The following is a 13,835-nucleotide window of genomic DNA, read 5'->3' as shown; positions in this document are numbered from 1 at the left end:
AGACTCGACACTTTTTAGTGGCGCCTTCTTGTTCATCAGTCGTTATGATTTGTCTCCAGACTCTAGTCCCCCAGTTTATGAAAGTCCGTCGGATCAATCCTCATCGGGAATTCAACTTTTCAATTAGAAGTCATCAAAGCGCTCCGAACATCGGATCAACCTTGTTGGCTATGAGACGATCAATGTGTAGAGACTGAGACATACCGACATGTTAACACGTGCCGCGCGCGATATGTCGAAACGTTCGTATTCATCTATAATCATGTCAGGTGAACTACCCGATTGGTCGTGTGTCCTTCTCATTAGGAGTAAGCTTGAAAATTACCGCAACGTCTTCGATTTGAGTCAGCAAATCTATATTTCATCCCCCTCTCAAACAAGACACAGATACGAATTGTCAACCCTTCCAATCCAGAGAGAGTTTTAATAACGCCGCGTGTATCATCGCATGGTAAAGATAAGGTGTCCGCTAAGCTTCCGCTCAGCCTAGTGATGTGATGCCAAAGAAAAGGACAAACATCTGAAAGAAGAGTCAAAAGTACCAAGTTCAAACGGTCGTTGCCGTGTTCGAGTTGAATGTCACTCACATATTGAATTCCAAAAGAATCGGTTTAATGCAAAGCCCGCACTTGCAAGCAACCAAGTCCCAAGTACATCAGATTCTTCATGCACTCCTGTGTACATGCAAGATATGGATTTCACTGTTCACGCTCTGTCCATAGCCAGGCTGCGGCATGCCCGACTCCTCAATCAATCAACCAAAATTATCCACTCGGCTCCGTGCTCAAATGCGCTTGTTGATCAGCACACACGGAGTAGCCAAAGCAAAATCAAAAGCACATAAAATACATAACCATCCAGTGACAGACTGAAACAGTACGCGTAGAGCATGGCCATAAATTTTAATCACAAACATAAAACCCAGGATTCAGTTCTACAGAATTTTCTCAAAAGCCCCTGGCGAACAATTTATTTCCACGTAAGAAGAGAGAAAAGGAAAAGAGGGAGAAAAAAAAAAGCCTAAGATGGAGGGACAAAATATGGACTACATATATCAACGGATCTCTAGATTCCTCTCTACCTGATCATAAATAATCTCGAATGTACTCCCATCAAGCCTCTCAACCTTTTGCCTTGGAAATAAGCCATAAGTCAAAGAAAAGAATTACTTGAATGCTTCTCCCTTCAGTCGGATATCCTCATCTCCACTCCAAGAACGTCCTTAACCACTTCATATGTGACGAAGGCAATAGCTATCGATGGAACGACCTAGACATCATAGCAGAAAATGTTAACAGGATACTGGTGAAGAAACTGAACACAATTGGAAACAAAAAGTAAAGATTTACTACAATCTAGAAATCACATAAGTTTAATCAGTGAGATTTTATCAAAACTCAGAAGGTGTTGTCCCTAGAGAATACTCACTAAATGAGATAAAAAAAAAAAAAATTAACTAAAAGTATTGTAGGTATTTTCTTTATAATGTCAACTCACCTTTACTGAATTGGGGACCAAACCCTTGTATAATGCTCCAAATCCCTCATAACGAACAGTCTTCCTAAATGCATCAACCATGCCAGTGTATTCGAGTGGTGCCTTACTCCTCCCTTCACCAACTATAACTGAAGAAGCACCTTTCCAGCCAACCATTTGCATTCTTCGCCTGATGACATCAAGAGGGTAAGCTACCGTCTGACCAATAGTCCCCGCAGCAGCACCGCATGCAAGCCTCGTTGTCACACTTAGCTCGTTGTCCTCAACCAGTCCAAATGGGTTGGTTTGAAGTAAATAGTCTTTCAAGGATTCATACACAGCGAAGTTCAGACCTACATAAGGAACCTGAACATACCAAAAAGCAATTTCAATTCATATGATACAATCTCAGAGACTGAATAGCATAGCAGCACACAAACTTGTTCGTTTCCTTAATTACTTATAAATAAAAGATAAATTTCATCACAAAGAAGATCATACTTACAACTCCTATTACAGAAGGAAGCCAGCCTCTGTACAATGCCCTAGGGCCTTCTTCCTTGAAGACAGTTGAAAGAGCATGATAAATTCCTCTATACTGTCGAGGAGACTTCTCTGTCTAAAGATTTTTCAGCAGGAAGGTGAGTCTAATGATATCACAGAAAAGAAGAAATGCATTCTTATATGAATCCAAATTTGCATCGATGCAATAAATTCAAAAACCCATCCTATACCTGGACAGTCAGCCGACCGCGTACCATGTCCATTGGATATGTCGCAGACATGGCAATAATTCCAGCACATGCACCAGCTCCCAGGCGTAAAAGAGGAGTTAGCTGTGCATCTTCTGCATAAAAATAAAAGAGTAGCAAATCATCATCATGAGAAAATTCAGCCAAGAATTGTCAGCAAAAATGAAAAAAGCAAATAGTGTTAAAAAAAAAAAAAATTAGTGTTCAAACGAGATTCAGCAGAAACAGAAAGGGAGTAATTGACAAGACTAGTGCAGTAGCAAAATCTTTAAATTAGAATTAAATGATCAGCAAATTGAAAATGAGTATGCTGCATATTCACTGTAAAAATGGCATGTTTAGTTCAAGTATGGTAATTAACAGTAAGACCGGCATAGTCTTCCATCAATCTTTAGGAGCATTAGTGTTTGTTCAGAATCAACCAGATCCATAAGTAAAGCATAATTGAATACCTTGAAACATATATTACTCATATAAAGTAGGAAGATCATACCTTTCCCAGGTTGCTGCCGATAAAGCCATAAAATGCCGCTGTTTACCAAAAAAAATAATAATAATAATTATAGTGATATTCAAATTATAAACAACCCTATTGGTCATCATGCAGAAGCATATTCAAGTATTAACAACTCCATTGGTTTGGTCATTATTCAGAAGCATGCACTTAAGAACCTATGCTTGGGCCTTTTCCTAAAGCTCAAACGTCATTTAGTATCTTACAATTGAATAGATAAATCCCGCAACAAAATAAATGAATATATGATGGAACGAGAATAATTTAGCATACTGAGATGCCTGCTCATAGCTGAAGAACTTGACAGCTGAATTGGGAACAATACGAGCACAATTAGTGCCATTGCCTTTGAACAATCCCCTTAAACCCTCAGTTCTCCATATGTATTTTAGGCCTTGCATTGTTCCGTTGTACTTTATGCTATGAGGATTCTGAACCTGCATCCAGAGGCATATCCAACTTAAGACGAGCCAAAGCATGCAGAGGAGAGAGTAAGCATTAGAAGCATCCCACTTTTTAAGATGCAGATGAAAGAAACATCATCACTCCATTTCTCCCTCCCTCCCAGTCCTCCCTGTATACATGAATGCCAAGACAAGTGCAAGTGCAACTCGGTGACAGTTTTCGTTGGAAAGTGTCAACTTAAAATCAAAAGGAGGACGTACCTACTATGTGACCTCCGTGCACAGAAAACAAGCAGATAAAAGTACAAAAATAAGAAGTCAATCACCCATAAAAGTACCTGCAGCAATATTTTTAATCTCTCCAATGGAGCAACAGCAGTACGTGACCTGCACAAGGATTATTAAAAGAATTAACACGACAAATTGGAGAAGACCTTTTCATAATTAGCTTATATGAGATCAAAAGAATCCATTAAAAAATGTCTTCATAAGATCCCTCTGTTTTACGGTGTAGGGTATTCTAACAATATTGCCGGTTAATTTATTCTTTCTGTTTAAAATGATACTTATCTAACAAAAAACCATTTTGATCCTATTTTCCTTATGTCTAGGAAAGAAACCATGTGGCAGCACCATGACACTCCATCTCAAAATGGCACTGTCTCAAGGTCTCCTGGTGATTAGCACAAATATGTTAAACTCAGAACAAGGACTCTTTTAACTAAGCATGTGAAAAATACAAAAATCTCCTTCATGTCTCTAATGAAGTCCTATGTGCTTTCCCCTTCATCTAGAACTTGGATAGAGTTCTCATAGGAACAAAGAGCAATACTTCTCACAAACAGGAAAACTAGCCTGAACAGGCAAAGCTAACATCCCAGTAAGAAAGCACGAGAGGTAATAATGAAACGATATATGTCTCGACTCTGAAGTTCTGAACCCTTATAACCCACAAAGGGAAAAACAAATCATGAAAGGTCAAGTAAAGCCAAATAACAAGATAAAACTGTAAAAAGAAAAAGAATAAACAGCATCAATCAATTAATTGAACTTGACAGCACGGAGACAGGAATTTTGTCATGTTGCATATCTCTTGTTTGGAGGATGTGCCAAACTGAAGCCAACTCTATGCTCAGTCTTTTATAAAGAAAAGGACCGCGCCGAAAACAAATTCCATTGCTTGCTACTGTTACATATTCTCAGTCCCCCTTTATCCTTCCCTTGTCCAGCTATTTGTCAGTTCTAATTCTTTGCAGCTGTGTTGAGTTTAAGTTTAAGGAGTTAGTGGTCTTCTCAGACGAGAAAAAATGCTATGCACCTTAAAAGAGATGCAAAGTCCTGAACAATTAGAATTCATTTACAACTCGTAATGCACCGGAAGGCCGGAAACAATTAAGTGAAGGGGATTTAAAAATATCCAAGCATCAAGATGTGACACATCACATAGAAAATACTAAAGCCACCAAATCTCATTCACAAGTAGAGGTGTGCGTGTCTCAATTGTATACCTACTGAAACCCTAAACACACAGCCAAATCACAACGAAAAAAATTCAAGGAAAAACTGATATTAGGACACCAATGAATCAGGACAGACAATTGACCAAACAAAACCGATGACATACACAACAAACAAGTCGAATTCAAGCCGGAGCAAAATCAACCGCGTTGTTTTTACTGCAATAACAATACTAATCCTCCAGAGTTACCACCGGAAAAAATCCATCAGCGACTCTGCCGTAGATCAAGCTTATTAATTATATCAGCCTGTTTTGCATGAAAACCTATTTACAGCCAAGCAACTCGTCTCCTAACCAAAATCAAACCTAAATCGCGAAAAACGAATACTGCGGAGATATCAAGGAGAGCATAGCAATCAACAATAAACCAAATAACACCAAACAACAGACGCGACGCGGTAGCCTTCAAACCTACACCGAAATAAGCCCCCGACGAAAACTAAAATGCGTCCAAACTCAGCCACGCAAGAACGATGGAGGCACAAACAGGGGACGGCCGAGAGAGAGGCACTCACACTCCGCCGGCCACTCCGCCGGCCACGAGCGACTTGCAGATGCTGAGAAGAGCGTGGCTGGGCGCCTTCACGCCCTCGCTGGCCTCCTCCGCCAGGTTGACGATCGTCGACACGGCGGACTCCCTCCTCTCGCTGACCACGTCCTCCGACGCCATCAAAAAAGCACCAACACCGCCCGCGCGCCCCGCCGCGCGCGAGAGCCGAGGGAAGGAGGGAAGGACGGAGAGAGTGAGAGAGCGAGGGAGGGGGACCGCCGGAACCCGAGGCTGACCGGCCGGCGACGCAGTCCCCGGCGATCGCGGATGGCCGTTACGCGAGGCAGAGCGCGCGCGCGCTGGCTCGGAGAGGAGATTGCGCGTCCGCCTGTAAGGGGGAGATGGAGGCGTAAGGGAAATTGAAGGAGAAAACGCTAATGATCCCTGCCGTGCCTCTTAAATAGTCCCCTCTTTTTCTTTTTTCTTTTTTAACCCGAAAAATAAAAAAGTCCTTTCCGTTTTTTTCGATGTTTTTTTCGCTCAACCTAATAATACCTTAAAAACCTCAAACAAAACTGGTACACTTATAACAAATTTACCCCTATTTTTCACCACCAAAAACCCAAAACTCAGATACTTTGACAAATTTACTCCCAAACCTAAGAGACACTTGACAAATTTACCATATGTTAATTTTTGTTAAATTTTATTCTCAAATTATTAAGTTAAATAATACGTGACAGCTTAACCGGTATACCAATTTAGGATTTTATACTCCGTTTGTCATTTACAATTTTTATGATTTTTTTGTGGTATTAATACAATTTAGCATAGGGTATATTTTTACAAATTTACTTAGGTTTATGGTTTTTTGTAGTTGAATAAATTAATTTGTGGTAAATTTGTCATAAATGTATCAATTTAGGTTTTTTTCCGTAAATTTTTTCAAAGCCGTGCGTTTTGACACTACGGCGTCGTATGAGCGGCAATCACGAGGCCTACGTGAAATTCTATGTAGAAAGTCAGACGTGAGATTATATAGTCTAAGAAGTCCAGCTGATCATCTCCTTTTTTTATTTTTCCAATTTTATTTGAAGGAAATAGATATTCGATTTCCCAAGTACGAATATTTTTTTTCTTTTTTTATAAGCTGAGTTTTCGGAATTTGTACGATGGTAGTGGGACCCGCCTATTGAAGAAATGGGTTGGTAATCTCAATGTCCAAATTGGATTGCTCTTACTATCCAAAAAGACCATGTGACTTGAGTAGGATGTATCATGACTTAGCAAAATTAGAAGATGGAGAAAAATCGAGAGCCAGAATAAGCCCATTCGAATTGATTTTTTTCACTTCCAATCTTTTGGCTTTTCAAAAAAGGCAGCAGCACACGTGCTCTTGCTTGTTTTTTATTTCAAACACCCGCAACTTTTGCAGTATATTAACTCGTGAATTCAGACGATTAAACTCAATATCTAATACATTCCAAAACTCCAATTTAATTTTCTTCATCCAGATAGAAAATTCAAGCTAATTTTCTTTTTTAAAATAGCCCACTTCCTTAAAATATTTTTTCCTAATATATTTTGATGTTTTCCTTCACGGTTCTTTAGCTAGTGCATCCGAAGTAAGCGTTCCGTATATACATATTTTGTATCTTTATTGATATTTAAGTAATATATAAGGTCATTTGCTCGTCAAATCGTATCCACACAAATAACCAAGAGAAAAAAAAAAAAAAAGTAGTATCCATATACAGGACGCCACGTAAGCTTCTTCAGCTGCGACATTTTCAAAAACTTTCTGTTATACCCCTGTATTTTCCCAATCATTGCGAATTTGGCCCCCCTAACTTTCGAACACCACAAGTTTATCCGACTAGAGTTTGAGAAACCCCAAACTGTGACGAACAAACATAAGCTCAAGCCATGAGATTTTATGATATTACTATCAATTATTCTAAAATTTTAAGCTGTTAGATAAAGATGTTAATATTTAATTAAACTAACACTCCTCATGTTTTAAAAACTTAAACTGTTAAATGAATACGTGATTTAATATGTAATTAAATTAACACTTCCCCTCACGCGTAAGTTAGACTTTAGTCTAAACCTAAAGCGTGGAAATATATAATTGGAGAGGCACTAAGATTTGAACGGAAAACTTCATACTTTGATACCACGTGAGATTTTATGAGATCGAGATCACTGCTAACTTTTCTAAAAGTTTAAGATGCTAGGTGACTACGTGATTTAATATTTGATTATTTTAATACAAGCATTATAATAATAATAAAAATATGTTTGGACATTTTATAGTGATCTCTTTCCACCTGTATCTACCATGTCGATGGTTAATTGTGCTCGTGGAATGAATACGTGAATAATAACAAATCGCATGCCGACCAATCGCTTTCGCAAGCACTAAGATTCGCCCTAGTTGCCACCCTTCCAACATGAAAGGGAAGGTGAGGCTCAAATCGCCAAGAGTGGGCTGATTCACGCCCGCAAAGAGGGCAAAAGTCTGAGAGTGAGTGTAGACTAAGAATAGAGTAGGACTGACAAAAAAAAAAAATCACTTTCGCATGTTCGTAATTGCATAGCTACATGTAACCAGACATGCTGATAACCTACTAGGCACGTCAGGAAACACCGTTTCGCATTTATTTCAACATGCTTTGATCCGTCATCCAGTTTCGTGTGCGGTTAATATAAAGGGGAATTTATATCCTTCGCGTGCTAAGCGTCCGGTTTTGTATTGAGTCTTGCTCGGACTTTACACGTTTATAAATGCTTCCGCGCGTTCATATTTTGCCGATCTCTGCTGAGAAAATGTTCACGCTGCATCCCTGTCCAAGTTGTCAATTTGCAACCTCTGAATATATAAAACATGAACCCATTATTCTCGTATGGGAATAAGATTTGATCTTATTCTAATTCCACGACTCAAGTATCCTGCGCAGCTTTATTCACATTCCGATCTTTTGAATTGAAAACTCATATTCTTTCCCCATCGTATGGGCTGTCATCAAAGGGTGAATGACAAGTGTGCGTCTCACCGAAAGCTATCGCTCGTTCAAAGATATTCTCAAGAATCAAACGGTGATAGTTCTGTCTTGAATGGTAAGGCATCGCTGCCTATGCCAATCAATTAATTTGAGCATTAGTAGCGTCTCGCTATCTTGTGGAAAAGAACTCTTCGTGTAAGGTGGTCTCGCTATCTTGTGGAAAAGAACTCTTCGTGTAAGGTGGTTCATTGACCAAATCGGCTGTATGTCACACAAAATGCAAGCCAGAAAAAAAGAAAAGAAAAAGCAGATCTAACTATCTTTATTTTATAAATAGATAATGATACAAATAATTCATAAATTTTGATCAAATGTGTGTTATCATTTCTGAATTATAAATTTATTTAATGTGGTCTATGAATTTTAACTTAATATACATATTATCCCTTCCATTGATTTTTAATACATACTCAATGCAGTCTTTGAAAATTATTCAAGTTTAGAGGTAAGATTAAATATTTTCATTGAACTAATTAACAGTTTAGAGATGATATTGTATTTCAAAGAGATGAATAAATTTAAAATTTAGATATGACATTGCACATTAAATAAATTCATAAAAGCCTCACCCTTTTGGAAATCAATCAACTCGATTTATTGAAGTGAATTCAAATAATTAGATGGTAATCGGTTAATTTTTTCACTGAGATATAGAATATATTTCACATTTTAACTTTTGAATAAGTCAGTTTTTCAAAGTCCCCAAATCAGATGCTTTTTTTTATTTTTCTAGCAAAGGATAATCTCCCAATGTTGTTTTCACGGTACGACGAGTTCTTAGATAAGATTTTAGGGGCCCAAAAAAAAAAAAAATGGTTTCCTCGAAACTGTCGTTGTCTTGAATTTGCCGTCGAAGCAGCGTCAAGTCTAGAAATGGAGACAAATTCGTTAAGGTGAAAATCTCCAATTTTTCAGGTCCATAGAATTAGAGAATACACCATTGTCAACATCATACAAACATCTTTCCACCAAAAAAATAAAAATATATATATACAAACATCTTATCCGCGAATGCACAGGCTGCGGCGGAACCTTCCTCGAGGGGCCTACACGTGTCGGGAATCGGCAGGACCGCAGATCAACTGCTGGATAAATCTGCTGTCGCCATCCAGAACCGTCGCGACACGTGTCCTGGCACTCTGATTGCGTTCTCTTGTTCCTTGATGAGCTGGGCCGGAGCAATAGTGGGCTTTTGACAGGCCCAATGGGAGTTGCTGGGCTACAGAAATCAGGTTAAGGTGGAAATCCCGCTTTTTGCCCCCTAAACTCGCACGCTTTTTTCAATTAAGTCCTTGGATACGTGATCCGCCCTCCTTTTACCACGAACGCCGATTTTGGTTAATTCTGGGGGCTAACATTGGCATCTGACATGGAAAGATAATTTTGTCTATGTGGAGACTAGCCAAGTCTCCACATAGACAAAATTTCGTCCTTAGACTTTCGTCTTATTCTTTTCGATATTTGGCCATGTCTAAATCCCTTACCTTATTTTTTTTTCCTTTATATGAAATTCGGGTAAATTTCTCGATCTGACTTCTGTGCATCGGGCCAAGACCATTTCCAAAACCCGATCAGAGACCGACCATCTGTGCCGGGACCAAGGGACGGGCAAAGAATACTTTCACACGGCCTGCTTTCGAAAGGGTGCCTACAGCATCCGCTGAATACGTCTCAAACAAGAAAAGGAAAGCATCAAAATGGAGGTCTTTTGGCACAGGAAATGAAGTGCTTTTGGGAAGCAGAACAAGCTTCCACCGACTCCTGGGGAATCTTAAAAGTGAAACACCATGTGAGTGTTGGAGAAGGAAGAGATGCAGTCCAAGCCATGGAGAATTGTTTAGGTGATCCAAAAGGAAAAGTTATCAAAAAAATTTAGATCTATTATACTTTTGTCAATTCGTTACTAAACTTTTTAAATTTTGTTAATTGAGTCATTAGCTTTTTTATATTTTGCCATGACCATCACGTGGATAATTTTTAATAATATTTTTTTCTTTTTTTCCCCTCTCTTCTTCTCCCTCTAGCCTATCATCGCCAACGCTCAACTAGAGGCAAGGGCCAGTGAGGTCAAACTCCCTAGCCGCAGGCATGCCATGCTCAGCCTTGGCAGGGCTTGATCTCACTGTCGCTTGGTTAGGTTGGCCTTGCTAAAACCACATCTGATTTGGCGAGGCTAACCTCACCTACTTACAGCCTTGCCGTTGTTGGGCAAAGCTAGCAACCTCACTGGCTCTTGTTTCTAGCCAGTTATCAAGGGTGATTGATTAGCGGATGAAGAATAGAAGGAAAAAAAAAAAAAGAGAAAGAAAAGAAAAAATAAGAAAAAATGGAAAATGAAGTTAAAATATAATTAAAAATATCAATGCTAGTGCTAGTTGAACTACAAAGGACAGTTGGCGTCCATGACAGCCATAACTATATGGATAAACTAAATTGGCAATAGCGGCCATCGTTTCAACTTAGGAAGGAGAGGTGGAGAGATGAAGAGTTTGATTCTTCCACTTGGAACTCGGGAAGGAGTTGAGGGTGTCCCAAAATTGTGAGTGGACCGGAGCGAGGCTTCACGTCCTCCGTCCAAAAAATCATGGCACTTTTTTGCAAAAGAATAAAGGATAGGATCGAACCAAAAAAAAAAAATTCAATTCGATTTTCGTTTTCGTGGAAAATAATCACATTTCCACGTGCAAAATATTTTCAAACATTTTTTCACTTGTGTGATTCACGGGATCTTTTGAAGTCGTATTCGGCTAAAACTATCAAGGAGATTTTTTCATAAATAAAAGATAAAAAAAGGATTTTAATGGTCTAGATTGGCCACATAAGAGGTCGCCCTATCAAATTGCAATTTTAGTTGATAAGTTATCATGTTTATATGCTTTATTAATTCATGTATATAAATTATATATAAAAAAGAAGATGGGGAAAAAAGGAAAAAAAATAATTTGAATCCCAAAAAGAAAAGAAGAAGAATAAATGGGATCCAAGATAAAGGGAGAATTTGTAGATGTGGGAAGATAAACCGACCGGTAAGGAAAATGTTTTCCACTACTTTAGAAGACGGTTTTTTTCCTTTGATGGAAACATTTTCACTTTCTCAAGGAATTGGATTGTGAGTGAGGGAGCGAGGCTTCGAAAAACCTACGCATAGCACATGGCACACCAAATGAATATGGGATAGGATCGAACAAAAAAAAAATTAGTTGGCAAATCATGAAAAGATCTAATAATTGGCAAAATTAAAATGTTAAGAATGATTTGACAAAAATACAATAATAAGTTTAGGATTTCAGGATAATTTTCCATATTCAAAACGATCTCTCGAATCAATTGAAATCGGGCAAAAACTATAAGCTTCCCTTCAATTGACAAACGCATGCAGTCCAAGAGTGGTTGATGTCGGCTGCTATACGACGTGCCGTCGACAGCAGCGAAAAGCCCATCACGAAAAGCCCATCACGAAAGGCCGGCCAATGCACCGACCCTTTTGCTCTCTCTTTCGTTAGAAAAACGGAGGCCAACCCTACCAAACTAAAAGGTCAAAAAAAGATATTAGTCTTGATTAATTGTTGATATTGACTGACTGAGAATTATACAGAATTCTAATGTGTTGAAATGAACTTGTTATTTGACTTATTTACCCAAATTATATCATGAATTTCCTATTAGATGCGCCGATACCTTAGTTAAATACCGTTGGGTCTCGAATGTTTACAAAGATTCAATTACCATATAACTAACTCAATTCGAATGCTAATCAGTCAATTATGCCGGTGAACGATTCTTCACTCGGCTCCTAAATAGATGTAACTATTATTCTCAAATTCTGTCTCGATCTCCTCTTCACACACTAAAATATAATATGTATACGATATATATATATATATGAGACTGGCAGGCTTAATTAGTATACCATTTCATCTCCTTTATTGTAATTAATCATCTCAACGGTAGCTAGATAGGCCATTTAGCTCTAAATGTTGGCATGTCCATCATAAGTTAATATTCCCTTAAACCAAATAAACTATGCCCTAACATGATGAAAATTATCCAAAAATCTTAAACCTAGTGTTAATAATTAGTTCAATACTAAAATTTTCAATTTGGCCAATTAGGACTAAATATTTTGACAATTTGACAATGTAATTGTTTGATTGATTTTGACCATAAATTATTGACATTGGCAATTTTTGCAATCTTTTTTTTTTTTTTTAAATCTGATTTTTATTTCTTTCATTTTCTTTTCTTTTCAGTCACGTAGGATGACCGATGTTTACTTCAATAATTTTTAGCCAAAGTTGATTGCAATAACTATATCGATAAATCCTCAAAAGGTAAAGAACAAAAATTGCCAAATTAAAAGGTTTAAAATTGAACAATAGGTTTAAATCTTTTTGAAAATTATCCAAAATGTGTGCATAATAGTTTTTTTTTTTTTGGAAGAAAATTGTATTAATTGCTCAATAAGATACATGAAAAGAAATATGTAGTTTTCATAACAAGGCAAATCGAACCTAAGCAAGAATACTAGAAAGTAAAGCCAAATCCAGAAAATAAGGAGGCTCAGCAGAGCACCAACAAAGTTAGACATGCAGTCATTCCGCAAGAATAGATCTTTTAAGCAAAATAATCGGCAGCCAATCATCGAATCTATCAATGATGAACACATGACATAAATTACTTCTTCAATAACTACGATGTTGTCATTTGGCAGTGCGTGCTTAAGTTTGGCTTCCTTTACACCATCGTCATATGAACCAAATCAAAATAGATTAAACAAACATAGATCTGACATGGGAAAAAGCAATTTTTCATGATTTAACAAGACACCAAAATTTCTGCGATCATCATTGACTTATACATACACAGAGCAAAGAATATTGAATTCTCAAAATCATATTTTGTTAAACTCACAAATCCAAATCAGGAGAGGATAATACTCGGATTCATAACTAGATCGAGAGACTTCAAATTCTCAAATCATGAACTAGATCGGAAGATGAGAACTCTCAAATCTAAATAAGGAGAGAAGAAAAGGCGAGAAAAAAAATGATAAAACAAAACAAAACCAATAGAATAGGGAAGAAAGGGGGAAACTAGCTCGATCCCTCCCGAAGATTGAAGAAGACGGAAGGGGAGAGAAGACTTTTCGCCTACATTACTGTCCAGTTGGAAGTTTAAACTAGAAGCAATATCGCACCATTGACGACGCACCAAAGCGGGGCAATTCCCGGCTCAGTGACGTCACACGTCAGGCTCTCCACCAAATTTAGCTCAACAAATCCAAACGACGTGAAACCGATAAAGTCCTTCGTCAGGAGCGATGTCTCTACCAGCTGCTCAAACGGCGGCCTCTCGAGAAGCTCCAGGACTTTCGTCGCCGTGCACGATGAGAAACGCACCGGAGGAAGGAGGAGAAGCAGAAGCAGAAGGTGGGAACGTATGGGATTGCGGGAGTCCCCTGTACGATTCCCATGAGCTGGCGTCGCTCGGCCGTCTTCTCGACCGGAACACGATGGCCCTGTTGATATCACCTTCTTCGTCGAACAGCGACCTCAGATCCGCCGGGAAAGCGGAAGCTTTCGGCAAGCAGAGGCCGTCGGCCAAGCCGTCGGGCA

At 38.5% G+C, this 13,835-nt stretch overlaps 1 protein-coding gene across 2 annotated transcripts; it reads right to left on the bottom strand.

The window, feature by feature from the left end:
* Positions 1-827: 827 nt before the first annotated feature.
* Positions 828-5,587, bottom strand: LOC104443975 (mitochondrial adenine nucleotide transporter ADNT1). 2 transcript variants are annotated; one of them, XM_039303833.1, is made up of 9 exons: positions 5,181-5,587; positions 3,485-3,533; positions 2,970-3,179; positions 2,901-2,905; positions 2,722-2,759; positions 2,211-2,323; positions 1,982-2,095; positions 1,498-1,842; positions 828-1,269 (listed from the first exon to the last, which is right to left on the bottom strand). In XM_039303833.1, the coding sequence occupies exons 1-9, from the start codon at positions 5,333-5,335 to the stop codon at positions 1,186-1,188; spliced, it is 1,113 nt and encodes a 370-aa protein (XP_039159767.1). In that variant the 5' UTR covers positions 5,336-5,587; the 3' UTR covers positions 828-1,185. The 2 variants fall into 2 exon arrangements, with proteins under 2 accessions (XP_039159767.1, XP_010055845.1); XM_010057543.3 differs by lacking the exon at positions 2,901-2,905 and having other exon boundaries at positions 862-1,269; positions 3,016-3,179; positions 5,181-5,586.
* Positions 5,588-13,835: the final 8,248 nt, after the last annotated feature.

The sequence above is a fragment of the Eucalyptus grandis genome, chromosome 10 (genome assembly GCF_016545825.1).
Source record: "Eucalyptus grandis isolate ANBG69807.140 chromosome 10, ASM1654582v1, whole genome shotgun sequence".
Classification (NCBI taxonomy): domain Eukaryota; kingdom Viridiplantae; phylum Streptophyta; class Magnoliopsida; order Myrtales; family Myrtaceae; genus Eucalyptus; species Eucalyptus grandis.
The sequence above is the reverse complement of the archived record's forward strand: the minus strand, read 5'-3'. Positions and strand labels throughout refer to the sequence as shown.

Bases quoted from the DNA above. Each gene is read 5' to 3' on its own strand.
- LOC104443975 (XM_039303833.1), bottom strand. From the start codon at position 5,335: ATGGCGTCGGAGGACGTGGTCAGCGAGAGGAGGGAGTCCGCCGTGTCG. The intron at 3,534-5,180 runs GTGAGTGCCTCT...ATCCTTGTGCAG, and splicing joins GGCGGAGTGGCCGGCGGAGT to GTCACGTACTGCTGTTGCTC. The intron at 1,843-1,981 runs GTAAGTATGATC...TGGTATGTTCAG, and splicing joins TTCCTTCTGTAATAGGAGTT to GTTCCTTATGTAGGTCTGAA.